Source organism: Pyrgilauda ruficollis, unplaced genomic scaffold, assembly GCF_017590135.1.
Source record: "Pyrgilauda ruficollis isolate IOZ18807 unplaced genomic scaffold, ASM1759013v1 scaffold110, whole genome shotgun sequence".
Taxonomy (NCBI): Eukaryota; Metazoa; Chordata; class Aves; order Passeriformes; family Passeridae; genus Pyrgilauda; species Pyrgilauda ruficollis.
The window spans coordinates 1,113,036-1,126,254 of record NW_024509211.1 but is presented as its reverse complement, the minus strand read 5'-3'; the positions used below and the strand labels follow the sequence as shown (position 1 = coordinate 1,126,254).

Genomic DNA, 13,219 nt, shown 5'->3' with positions numbered 1-13,219 from the left:
GTGGTGTCATGGAATGGGGACACAGCCACAGTGCACCCACCTAAGTCTCAAGGGGAAGCATTTTTTGTAGGTAAACTGCTATATCACTATTTTATATATATATTTATTTTTACATGCATAATAATTATAAAAATATATAGTATAATAGAATATAATATATTAAGATAATATATGAATATGATACATATTACAATATATAATGCATTTTATAGATTATATATTCATAAAATATTGATTTTATGTATATTAATAAAGGTAAACTGCTTTATCTGCATGTCAAGGGACACTGAAGTGCTGCCAGTGAGTGCCTTGTCACACAGGGAAACTTGTCACCTCTAACTCCTCTTGAAATCAGAGTTACAAAAGCCTGCAAAGTTAGGCATTCATTTATTTGCTTCACCGGGTGTTTGCTGTGCATCTCAGATAAATGATGCACACTGGTAGCTGTTCTTTTTTGTATTTTAAACATTTTTATCCTCATCTTTGGTGAGCAGGACTCCTGAGAGCATTGAGGTCAACTAGAGTAAAGGAGATAATTAGCAGTTCCAGCAGCCTGAGTAGACGGAGTTTGAGAATGGAATTTATTTTTACCAGAAATGACTGCTTTGTACACCAGGCTGTCTTAGTGGCATCAAGAAATGAGTGGTTATTAAGCTGAATCATAAAACCATTTAAGTTAAGATGTAGCTGATCTCAGTTATTACATAGCTGTTATTATTCTGATTTCCTCAAAATGAGTGTGGTGGTTTTCAATCTTAAGAGGAAAAATCCTGCAATGCTTTTAACAGCAAAATTCCCAAGGATTAGTAAAAATGGTTAAGGCTCCCTGAAAACATTTTTGTCTTCCAAATCAGGATAATTATCAGACCACCCCCACCACCCCCAAATGACAAACATTTTTGACATCACATTGCAGCTCAATCTTTGAAGTTGCTAATTAGTTCTGCATAATGAGTGTTTTAGCAGTCTTCCAAGCACAGCCATGTTTGGCTGTGTTCACTTTGGAGCCTCGGGGCATTTGGATTATTCCCTCCATGTCCCTTTCTTTGGAAGGATGTGCTGCAGGTTGAGGGTGCCTTGGTTCACCCCATTGCTTTTTGGGGTCACTTGTGGGACCTCCTGTGTTTTAAGCAGTGCCAGGGTGCCTGCCATGCCAAGAAGTGAAGCACACTGGGAATATCTTCAGGAATGCCTTCAACCACGAGTGCAGACAGTGGAGTTGCTAAAAAACACCCTTCCCAGTCTGGGAATGGCAGAGATTCCTGAAATCCCGAGAAGCAAACAGCTCACTGGAGCTGTGTGGGACACAGTGTTTGGGAATCTGGGGGTTTTGTTTGCAATTTAATTCTCAAGGAGATGTCTCCTAGAAAGCACAGCTTTTTTTTTTCACTGTACAATAAAATGAAGCTGTTAAATACCTTTTCCTCCCTTTCCCTTCCTTCTCTCACACTCCTGTTTGCCTGGCTCACTCCCACTGCCTGGTGGCTCCCTTCCCCACCACGCTGTGTCTGGCAGTGTTTTAAAGTATCTTTAGGCAATTCTTAAGGCTTCCTTGGCCATACATAAAAATATATTTCAGCGGGAACGAATACAGGGCTTCAAGCCATGCAAAAAAAGAAGAAAATTGGCAAGCTGCAGAGAAAAAAATGGTGATTCTAATCCCTGTGCTCATGGCCTTGAAGGCAGAGTCTGGGAGCTGTCAGAACATTATAGATAACCTTCATTTCTGTGTGTGAGTCCCTGGGATTATTGTTGCACAGAGTGTGATTATTCCAGGTAAGTTACTTCTTTTCTTCTTGTGAAATTGCTGCTTTAAGAAGATTGTGTGTTGTTTTCCCTATGTGAATTAAATAATGGATTCTCTTGGGCGTGTGGAGTAGTTAGGAAAAGCAGGATAAAAGCCTAGTGAATGTTTGTTGTGCTGGAGTGAATGCTGAGGAAAACCCTGGCTGAGACTGAAACTCTTTTCTTTCCATAGGGAATGCAGTCGGATTTTTGGTGAAGATGGTCTGACGCTGAAACTCTTTCTTAAAAGGACTGCTCCCTTTTCTATTCTGTGGACTTTGACTAACTACCTGTATTTACTGGCTTTAAAGAAGCTCACAGCCACAGACGTCTCTGCCCTGTTCTGTTGTAACAAAGCTTTTGTCTTCTTGCTTTCTTGGATTGTGCTCAAAGACAGGTTCATGGGAGCAAGGGTAATGAACGTGCCTCCTTTTCCACTCTCATCTTCTCATAATTGCACTTTAACCCATCAGCCATGGTGCTGCCACAGCACTGCTGCACTGGGACACCATGAAAACCTTTCTCATTGAGTTTTACGATGCAGCCTCAGGATCAGTTAGAGACCTCAGAACTTCAGAGGGAATTCAGTGTGGGAATTTCAAGGAGCCATTACAGCCAAGTGTAACTTGATGAATTACAATAGAAGAACTTCCAGTTTCATAGAAACCTATTCTGTCTTGGCTTATTGTGCTGAAGTTTGGTTAATTTTATTTTAAGCTTAATGATGAATGCTTAGGTTCTAACCAAAGCAGTTTTATTCCCTGTTTGGATAGACAGGTGCTTGCAATGTGTGATGTATATTTCTTGTGCTGCCCTGTCACTTTTCACACACACATTTACATGTGCATGTGTCAAAATTGCTTTAAAATTAACACAGCTCTCTTGTGTGGAGATGCATTTTGCACTGAAGTGTTTAAGGACTCACTGGCAGTAAAATGGACCCTGCAAAAATTTAAAACAGAACTTGAACAAAATTTTGTGCCCATGGATCTGGGGAAAGCAAACTTGTTGTGTAATTTTTCATGCACACATCTCCCAACATGCAGCAATTTAAACTCTTGGCTTCACACCTTGGATGAGGAGTAGTGAGGATTTCTGCTAGTTCATTGATGCAGATTCCCCTCTGAAATGGCTCAAGGTCGTGTTGGGCACAGTCCTGACTTAATTATTGAAAACTGTGAACTTCATTAGGCACTGGCTGGGGCCAGGTGTGGTGGCTGTGACCAGAAGGGATCAGCAACAGCTGGATTTAAGTTCCATGGAAAGCATGGTGGATCAGGACACTCATCCAAGTCAGTTTGGTTTTTGAAAATGGGCACAGCAGTTTTTTTCCTTTTTCTTTTATTTTCTTTTTTTTTTTTATTTTATTAATAGTGTGGTAGAAGGGTTCAGAAATGAAAGACATCCTGTTGTACAGGTATCTCATCTGGCTTTTGGAGCAGCCACCAGGACACTGAGCAGAGCACTGTGCTTGCCAGGCTGAGGAGGTGAGCCAGTGCTTGAAGGTAAAGCCAGACACCTGGATATCTATTTCCTACACAGCTGAAAATACAGAAAGATCAGGTGAAAGTGACCCACCCTCAGCCCACCGACTGACTCAAAGAAAAAACAGGGTGTAAAACCCTCAGTTCTCTACAGAAATAACAGGAACAATAGCTATCCCCCTCTGCCCCTTGATCATCTGAAGAAATTGAACATTTTGTACCCTTTAAGCTAATTTTCATCTCAAAGCAGCATCTTTCTGGCAGAGCTTGTTCTCCTAGCCTGCTCTGTTAAAGAAGCCTAGAAATAAAAGCTGTTTTCAGTTATTACTTATTTTTCACTGACTAAAAAAATGTTTCCATGAATATGCATGGAAATAGTATGAATTCTGTAAACACCATGGGATTCACACAGGAAAAACCTGGAGGGAAAAGTGAGCAGCAAATCCTGCACATAAACTGGATTTCGCTGCTCACTGGCAGAGCCTGCATGCCCAGTGCTGGAGAGGTAATTCACAGTGTTTTCCAGCAGCTCTCCTGACAGAATAACACTTAATTATGTTAATAACCACGCAGGAGAGTGTTTGAGAGCTACAGTACAAGAGAGCAGCACAGACCCAGCTTTTTGTGCCTGAATGCCTCCGCTGCTCTCGCCCGCAGCCCCTCGGAGAGCAGCAGGAATTGGGTTATTTGGACAGTGAGGACATGAAAAGAAATGAAAGTCTAATCCTGCACCCTGAGCCACGTTTTTGTGGAAAAACTCTGCACCCAGGAGCTCAGCCAGCTTTTCCAAGGAGCTCAGCTCAGCTCCCAGCTCAGCTCAGCCCCACAGCTCGGGGGCCATCAGGCATGTCCAGGTGGCATCAAGGTGGGCCCAGCTCCCTCAGTCATTCCTCACAGGGCTTGTGTTCCAAGTGCTTGGGACAGCAATGGCCCTGCAGCACATTCCCAGCTCCCTGTGTGCCCAGTGTGGCTGCAGCAGTCCCCAAACTGGCCATGGATGCCCACGGGCATGTTAGACCTGCCTGACATCCCTGTGATCCCCTGGCACCCTTCCCGCACACCTGAAAGCAGCTGCCAGCCAGGCTGCAGGGCTGGATTTTTAGATGCCACGTCCAAAGACAAACCTGTCTTGCTGGCCACCCTTTGGAATGGCACAGTCCCACCTGTGGGAGCTCTGCAAAAGGCTGCACACAAAGTTTCAGCTGCTGTGGCTGTGTTTGCAGCACCAGTGTGCTCTGCAGAGAGCCTCGTGCCATCAGTGGTGAAGCTGTAGCACCCACCTGAGAGAGAAAAGCACCAGGGGAGGTTTAGGTTGGGTATTAGGAGAGATTTCTTCACAGAAAGGGTGGTCAGGTGGTGAACAGGCTGCCCAGGGGAGTGGTGGAGTCACCATTCCTGGAAGTGTTCAGGAAATGTGTAGCTGTGGTGCTTTGGGACATTGTTGAGTGTGGATCTGGCAGTGTTAGGTGAAGGGTTGGACTCAGTGAGGTCTTCTCCAACCTTAACAATTCTCTGGTTGTATTTACCTATAAAAGTAGTGCAGGTAGAGCTCAGGTACCTTGGAGTACCTCCTGCCCTGGGCAAGGACACCCAGAACCATCCCTGGCCTTTGCTTGGACACTTCTGAACATCTCTCTCTCAAGTTAATAACACATCCAAGTTACCTTTGGGAAGTCCAGACAGCTTTGGCTCAAAGCAAGCACAAATATTTCAAAGACTTTAGACATTTGATTAGTTCTGCTGGCTTGTTCTGCTTGGATTTAGACACATGCTTATATGTTTGCATGTTTAAGCCCTTGGTTGGGCTTCATGTGTGGAGTTGAATAAATGTCTTTTAGGTAGGTGCAGAGTAGTTTGGGGACATTTTTCTCCCCTGAAAATGTTGACTTCAGCCTGGAGAGAGGTTTCTTCTCCATCCTTGAAGGCGTTCAGTGCCAGGTTGGAGGGGCTTGGAGCAACCTGGTCTAGTGGAAGGTGTCCCTGCCGTGGCAGGGGTTTGGAACTGGCAGGCTTTTAAGTTCCCTTCCAACCCAAACCATTCTGTGATTCTTTACACCTCATTTTCTGCTATGCTCCACACAGAAAAAAATGTTTCTGATAAACTGTTGGTTGGCCTTGCTCTCTTTCAGGGAAAAAAGAAAAGAGGCAAGCTAATTTCATTCCTTACCTAGGAGGCTCCAAAAGAAAGTTACTATGCTCTTCCATTAATTAAAAGCCTCTTTTAATGAGCTGGCAGCCACCTTTTCTTCCCTGTGACCTTGCAGAGCAGCCTGCAGATGTGAGCTCAGGTTTCTAAAGCCAACACCTGAGGCAGGCACAGGTCAGCTGTGCTGATGCCCTGGTGTGTAACATGCAGGAGGAGCCTTGAGCATGAAATTTAAATAATGTTTTTGCTGTTTTCAGTCTCGGGAGGTGTTCGTGCTCCACATGTGTCCATCATTTTAGTTGTTTCAAGGGGGAAAAAATGTGCTTGGCTTTATAAATAATTGATTAAATTAGGGATCTGGCTCTCTAAATTTGGTTTAGACAGACTGGGAATAAGTTTTTCACAATAGGAAGAAAGGAAATGATGGATCTACTAATTTTCACTGACACAAGGAAAGGGCTGAGCAGTGAGGGCACCAAGAGTTAAATCTCCATCCTTGCCCTTGGCAGGAGGGCATTACTGCATTGGACTCTCCTGTTCTGCCTTCTGAGACTGACACATTGCTGGAAATCCTCCAGCTGACAGCTGAAATCCTGAATTTCTGTGCAGGGCAGGATGTGCAGGGCAGCCTGAGGTGAGCCCAGCCAGGCAGGGCAGGGGGGTTCTGCACTCCCAGGGGAGAGGCCGTGGATGTCTGAGGGGTCCTGGCTGTCCCTGGCATTGCTTCCAGGCTGGGACTTCCATGGTGTCTCCCAGGATGGCCCCACTGCTGGAATGGGTTATCCTGGGGAGAAAAGGGGGAAACCTCCTGGTGTCCTCTTGCTAAACTCCCCCCAGAAGTCATCACACCACTGAGAGACTGGAGGGACTCCAGCCCACGTGTCTTGGTTTGAAAAGCCAGGTGTCTGCTAAGGGAGGCAGGAACCTTCCCTGAAATGGAAAATGTAACCCTCTCCCTCCAAATTACTATGATTTTGAAATTTAAAGGCTTGAATTTGATCAGCCATGCAGGGACACTCCCTGGCCATGGACAGCAGAGATCTCCTGGAGGGAGGATTGGCTGTGGGAGAGATAAAGAACACTGCCCAATAAAGACAGGATAACTGCCCCACCTCTGATAGATGGCAGTAGAATATCCCTATTTCCAGCCTAAGGCACCATGGCACTGGGGGATCTGGATTTCAGCTCCATTTCATGGTGAATTTGGAGTATCAGTGACACCCTCAGGTTTTGCTGATCTGTATCCTGGAGTTAGGCAGTTTTACATGGAAGTAAGGTGGGACACAGACTTGCAGTGGGGTTTGTGGCTTTGGCACAGCCACTGCCATGTGAGGGGGCCCCTGTGTGCCTCAAGGACTGGTGAAATTGGGCTGGTGGTGAGGGGGAAGGACTCAAAGCTGCACCCAGGAGATGAGTTTTCCTGGGAAGATGTTGGCCTGGATGCCTATGGGATTTAAGGGCGCTGACATTTTTACCTGGAGTCTCATGGACTGGCCCTGTCCTGGGAGGTGATTCTGGGTTCCCCATTGTCCCCTGTGTGGGACCAGCTTTACCTGAGTCAGTTGTGTGTCCCTTGAAACATGGTTTTGCTCTGCTGAAGTTATTTTGTGGGATTTTTTGTGCTTGTTGCCTCAGTCTGGCTCACACCTGCCTGGGATGAGTGTCAGTGATTTTCTGGGACTCTTGGCAAAACTGTGAGCTCTGAAAGGCTGTTTTACAGGAGGGCACATGTTTGGATTGAGATGAAGTCTTTGAAGTCTGTGGGCTGAAGCTTAGTCTTATCCAGGACTAAATATTTCCTAGATGAAGTTCAGTGAGGCTTTCAAGAGGCAAAGTGCCAATGTCACACTGGTGTTGGCTCAGGAGATGTGCACTGGCTCAGGAAACACTCAGTGGAAGTTGGGTATTCAGTGTCTTTGAAATTCACATTCCACACTTACCTGCTGAGGGCAATTAGGTGGAGAGGGGGAGTTTTTTAAAGAATAAAACACTTTGCACTCCTTACCACTTCCTTAAGGTTCGTGGAGTCAAGACCCAGGATTTCAGATTTGGTGTAGTTAATGATTCCTGTTCTTTTTCTTTGAAGCTCCTTAGATGCTCTGTCTGGGATTTTCAAATAAGGCCAAAAACCTAAGCACAGATTTAAAGCTTCATGAAGAAATTTGATCATGTCTGTCCAAAAAAGCTGTCAGGTCACAGCCAAAACAGCTGGAAGAGCTCCCTGTGGTATCCTGGTATTCCAAAATACAGGGCTCATTCCCCTGGACTAATTTCCAGGCTGTTTGGCCATCTAATGTTTGCATTTCAAGTCAAATTGGTGGCTTTGCTAAATATTTCTTTTGTTGTACAATAGAGCATGATGCCTTAAAATTTCTTGATCTTGCAGTTGCCTCTCCAAGGTGGATGTTTAGCTGACAAAATCCATAATGATGGATGTTCTGTCAGTAGGTCCCAGCAGAATTTGCAGTGCTGTAGATCCAGATCCCTGTCAGTGCACACGCTTCCATTGTGCTTTACATCTCTCCCACGATCTTTCCTATTTAAGGGAAAACAAGAAAGCTCCAGGTCAGAACAAGTGGGTAATGATGCTCATGAGAAGCCCCTCCCAGTGATGATCTCAGCTTTACACTGCTTTGCTTTGTCTGTGCAGATAGTGGCAGCAATCATGGCAATCACGGGAATTGTAATGATGGCATATGCAGATGGTTTCCAGGGTGATTCAATTATCGGGGTGGCCTACGCCGTGGGATCAGCCTCCACGTCTGCACTCTATAAGGTAGGTCACAACTGTTTGTTGGCACTCCTCAATTCTATCACATTGGCTGTTAAAAAGACACAAATACAAAGAGAATGGCTGTAAAATAAATGTTGTGTTCTGTTCCTCACTCCTGCGTCACTCATGTTGTGACAATGTCAGGAAATCTGCCGTGAGGGTAATTAGTTATCGTCTGCCAATTACCCAGAATGGCTTTTCTTGATGAGCCTTTAATGAAATCTCCACTGCCACGCCAGGAGGAGTTTAAGATCATTTTTAAATCGTGACAACAAGAGTTTATCAACACTTCTCAAAGGGGCTCTCCATGTGCAGCAGGGAGGGGAGCCAGGGTGGGCAACTCATCCCAGGTGTGCCCTGCACCCCCTGGCACAGGCTGGGCTCAGAGCCCTGGTGTGAGCCTGGCATTAGAGACACTTCTGCTTGGAAGAAACGGCTGCTCTGGAAGGTGAGGGCTGGGAAAGGCAGGGATTCTGTCTCAGGAACAGTATGGTTGTGTTCGAGGGTCTCAGGATGAGGGAAGGGATGAGAATCTTGACTCCATGTTTCAGAAGGCTGATTTATTGTATTATGATATTATATTATATTAAAATGTTATACTAAAACTATACTAAAAAGAATAAAGAGGAAGGTACCATCAGAAGCTAGAAAGAAAGGCAAAGGAATGAATAACAAAAGCTCGTGACTCTCAGGGAGTCTACACAGCTGGACCATGGTTGGTCATTAAGTAGAAACATCTTACATGCACCAATCACAGATGCATCTGTTGGTAAACAACCTCCAGACCACATTCCACAGCCATCAGATAGTTATTGTTTACATTTCTTTTCTGAGGCTTCTCAGCTAGAATAGGAGAAAAATCCTAGCAAAGGATTTTTCATAAAGTATCATGGTGACAGAACAGGTTGGGCTGAGCGTGGCTGGTTTGTTTTCAGCTGCGTGTGTCAGGTTTGGAGTGGGTTGTGGTGGGATCAGAAGCTGCCCTTGCAGCTTTAGACTTCACTCATCTCACTCAAAAATTTGTTGAGGCCTTTCAAAAGTCACTCAAAGCTCATGAATTGAGGCTCATAGAGGACAAGTTCTCACAGAGTGAGCTCTTCCAGGCTGGTTTTCCTCTCACAGCACAGTCATGCTGTGGAAGTCACTGGAGCCTCCTCCCAAACCCCACTGTTGCCACACTCAGCCCAGATCCTCTACACTTACTGCATGAATGGTGTGTTCTTGAGTTCTTGCTTTATTCTTGGTTTTTCCTGGGTTCTTCTACACTTGTTCCTCATGGCATTTTGTGTAAAGCTTTGTTACACAGACTCAGCCATCCTGTGGTAAAGGCATGGAGCTAAAACCCAGGAAAGGGCAGAAATCCCACCAAAGATCCCCTTGCAAGACTCCAGTGAAGGAAAAGGGCTGGGCTGTGGCAAGTTGGCCTTTGCTCCACTCTCCCCAAGGGAATGGAATGCTCTCATGACAGGCATGGAATTTAAACCTCTCCTCTCCTCTCCTCTCCAGGTTCTGTTCAAAATGTTTCTTGGGAGTGCAAACTTTGGGGAAGCAGCTCATTTTGTGTCCACCCTGGGCTTCTTCAACTTCATCTTCATCTCCATCACCCCCATCATCCTCTACTTCACAAAAGTGGAGTACTGGTACCCCTTCTCTGCTGTGCCGTGGGGTTACCTGTGTGGAGTAGCTGGCCTCTGGTTAGGTAAGTGATAAAACAGTTTATTTATTTATTTTTCTAGGTCTTCACCCCTCCAGCCCTTTATCAAATTGGCCTCGGGCACAAACAATTTCCCCCTGTCCCTTTAAGCAGCAGAGCTCTCTCCCAGATTAATTCTGGTCCCACTGCAAACTGGTGCTCCTTAGAAATGATTCATATTTTTCATTACACTTCATGAAACATTACTATTAATTGAGATACAATTAATAATTGATACGTAAGCATAGTTATAATTAATAATAATTAATAATTAACAGTAATAGCAGGGAGTAAACATGAAGCAGCACTACTAATTGCCCATTTTTACATCCCCACCCTAGTTCCACACTGATGCCCCTGTCTCTGGCACAGCTTGACTGCTGTAAATCCCATTTCAAGGGGCTGCATGTTCCCATCCTGGGGGATGTTTGTGCCCTGACAGGGGCACCCCCAGTGCTGGGGCACCTTTCTGGGGCTGCTGCAGGCTCTGGGCAGGGCTCACAGAAGGCTCCCTCTTTCTGAGCCAGGATTGCCAGCAAATTATCTGCTGGATTCAGCCCAGGGGCATTTTAATTTCCACATATAACAACATCCTTTCCTTTGGTAAAGTCTCTTTTATTCCATAATTGAAGAGGTTTTTGTCTTACTACGTGTTTATTAAATGGAAGCAAAGAAAATGTCATTGCCTATCCCATCCTGAGATGTGGCCAGCCTGGCCACCTTGAGCTGCTCCAACCACAGCTGCAGCTGCCCTGTGAGCTCCTAGGGGACCAAAATTAGGGATAATTTGTCACCCAAGTGTATAAACCCAACCTAATGCAGGGGACTCAGCAGCAGGACTGGGTGGTGGGTGATCAAAAGTTTGTTTTTGATCTTTCAAGCAAAAGTTAAACTTAAGCAATCTTTAAGGTGTTTTTTAATATTTCAAAGAAATTGGAGCTCTCTGGGAGTGCTGTCAAGTAACAAAAAAAACCCCAAAACAACAAAAGACCAAGTTTTTGGTACATTATTGTACAAAATTTGTACATTTGTACATATTTGTATTTGCATTTTTGTACATTTTGTATTTGTACATTTTTGTACAAATGTACATTTTGCTCATTTGCCTGTGCAAAGCCATGGAATATAACCTCAGTATTATGGTTTGTGAAAGGCCATTCAGCCCTCCCCTTTCCCCTGTGAAGAATTTCCCCTAATTTCACTTTCATATAGAAAAAACCAAAAATCAATCACTTTGTGACAGCTCCCTCCTTGTGGTGTGGGTACTTAATATCACATATTGCACCTTTAGGGTCTAGGTGGAGGAGAAATGTCTCACTGTGGTGTTTTCCCCCATTTTCATGTGTTATTTTCTCTGTTTTTCCCTAGCTTTCAACATCCTGGTTAACGTTGGGGTGGTGCTGACCTACCCCATCCTGATCTCCATTGGCACCGTGCTCAGCGTCCCTGGAAATGCAGGTACCAGTGCCACAGCTGCTGCTGCTGCTGCCAAAATGAGCCCATGGGAACTCAGAAAGCAGTTTATTGCTTAAATAATTTGTTGGGTGGAAATTTACTCCAGAGTCATGTCTTGAACAACGCCTGTTCTTGAACAGCTCTCTGCTCCTCAGTCTCAGCCTCGTCACTCGTGGGGCTTGAGCACAGAAAATACCTGGTTTTTGGGGAATGCAGGTGTGAAGCCATGCCTGTGGGAGGCTGCCTGAGGGCTCAGGTGTGCTGTGTGGGCTCAGGTGTGCCTGAGGGCTCAGGTGTGCTGTGGGGGCTGCTGTGGAGCTGGGAGGCTGTGCCTGGAGGCACCTGGAGCTCTCTCCCCATCCCTGGTTCCTGCAGCCTCTCTGCTGATGCAGCCTGTTGTGGATAAAGAGTTACCATAAAGTGCCTTCTGTCTCAGGAATCACAGAATCACAGGGTCCTCAAGGCTGGAAAAGAGCTCCAAGATGATCAAGTCCAACCCTCAACCAAATATCCCAGTGCTCGCTAAACCATGAAGTGAGGTGCCATGTCCACTCATTTTTTGGACACTTTGAGGGATGGTGACTCCACCGCTGCCCTGGGCAGCCTGTGCCTGTGCCTTACCAGTCTTTCAGAGAATAATTTTTTCCACATATCCAATCTGTCCTAATTTGGGGTCTTTTCCCTTTGTCCTGTCCTGAGTTTCCTGGGAGCAGAGCCTGAGCCACACCTGGCTGCACCCTCTCCTTGCAGAGGGCAAGAAGGTCCCCCTGAGACTCCTTTTCTCCAGGCTGAGCCCCCCCCCCTCAGCTCCCTCACAGACCCTTCACCATGGAATTCTGAGGTTTAATCCAGCCCCTCCAGGCTTCCTCAGCCCCTGCACAAGGCAGTGAGGGACAGAGGAGCTGTGGCACCTCCAGTTCTGCACTGTCAGATCAAGGCTCAGGGAGATCTGCGAGCCCCACGGCCAGTGTCACACCCAGAGTGTGACACAGGGTCACAGGGACGTGCCAGGCTGCTCCTGGTGCCATCGTCCCTCCTGCTGCCCTTCTGATTCTGCTGTTGTTTCCTCTCCTCCAGCCGTGGACCTGCTGAAGCACAAAATGATCTTCAGCGTGGTGCGGCTGGGGGCCACCATCATCATCTGCATCGGGTTCCTGCTGATGCTGCTGCCCGAGGAGTGGGACGAGATCACCCTGAGGTTCATCAACAGCCTGAAGGAGAAGAAGAGCGAGGATCACTCCGAGGACATCACGGAATCCAGCGTGCACACGAGGAGCAGGAGCAGAGCCAACGGGGCAGTGTCCATCCCGCTGGCGTAGGGCTGGAGGAGCCTCCCTGCAGGCAGATGTATATTCTGTGAATATAGCTTAACTTTCCTCACCACCTGTATGCTTCAAAAAAATGTCATCTAACCTGAGCAGGGGATGAACTGTAAGATAAGAGAAGTACATCTATAATAAATGTTTACATTTATACACTTAACGAGGAACGGGTGTAAATAACTGCAATAAAATCTTTTGTAATAAACAAAGGTTTAAGTTTGTGTCTTTCTGAGCTGGTGAGTTTAAAATGTGGGTCAAGTTTGCATCCTTTATCTCTCTTTGCTAGCAGAGGTAGAGCCACTTTGGAGGATACAAATCTTGGATATTTCCAGCTAAATCTCAAAATTTAACATCTTGACTTACTTGCAGTGAAGTGCCCTTTCAGTGAGGTAGCAGTTTTAGAAAAGCATTTCATGCCTCTCCTGGCATCTTGGAGAGTTCATTTCTGATATTCTCTTCAATATTTCCAATTATTATCGGAATAAATATTCCATGAAGTGCAGAACACGAGGCCTCTCCTCCCAGCCCACACTGGGCTGTGCCTCCTTCCAAAACCTTTCT

The 13,219-nt window shown here is 45.8% G+C and overlaps 1 protein-coding gene across 3 annotated transcripts in view; it reads left to right on the top strand.

Annotated features, from left to right (window-relative positions):
* SLC35F4 (solute carrier family 35 member F4) overlaps positions 1-12,707 on the top strand; it is a 114,340-nt gene extending 101,633 nt beyond the window's left edge. For all 3 annotated transcript variants that reach the window (XM_041476896.1, XM_041476887.1, XM_041476905.1), the window contains exons 4-8: positions 1,979-2,198; positions 8,066-8,191; positions 9,695-9,887; positions 11,250-11,339; positions 12,414-12,707. In XM_041476896.1, the coding sequence (XP_041332830.1) occupies positions 1,979-2,198; positions 8,066-8,191; positions 9,695-9,887; positions 11,250-11,339; positions 12,414-12,655 (871 nt within the window). In that variant the 3' untranslated portion in view covers positions 12,656-12,707. The remainder of the gene's footprint in view (positions 1-1,978; positions 2,199-8,065; positions 8,192-9,694; positions 9,888-11,249; positions 11,340-12,413) is intronic.
* Positions 12,708-13,219: the final 512 nt, after the last annotated feature.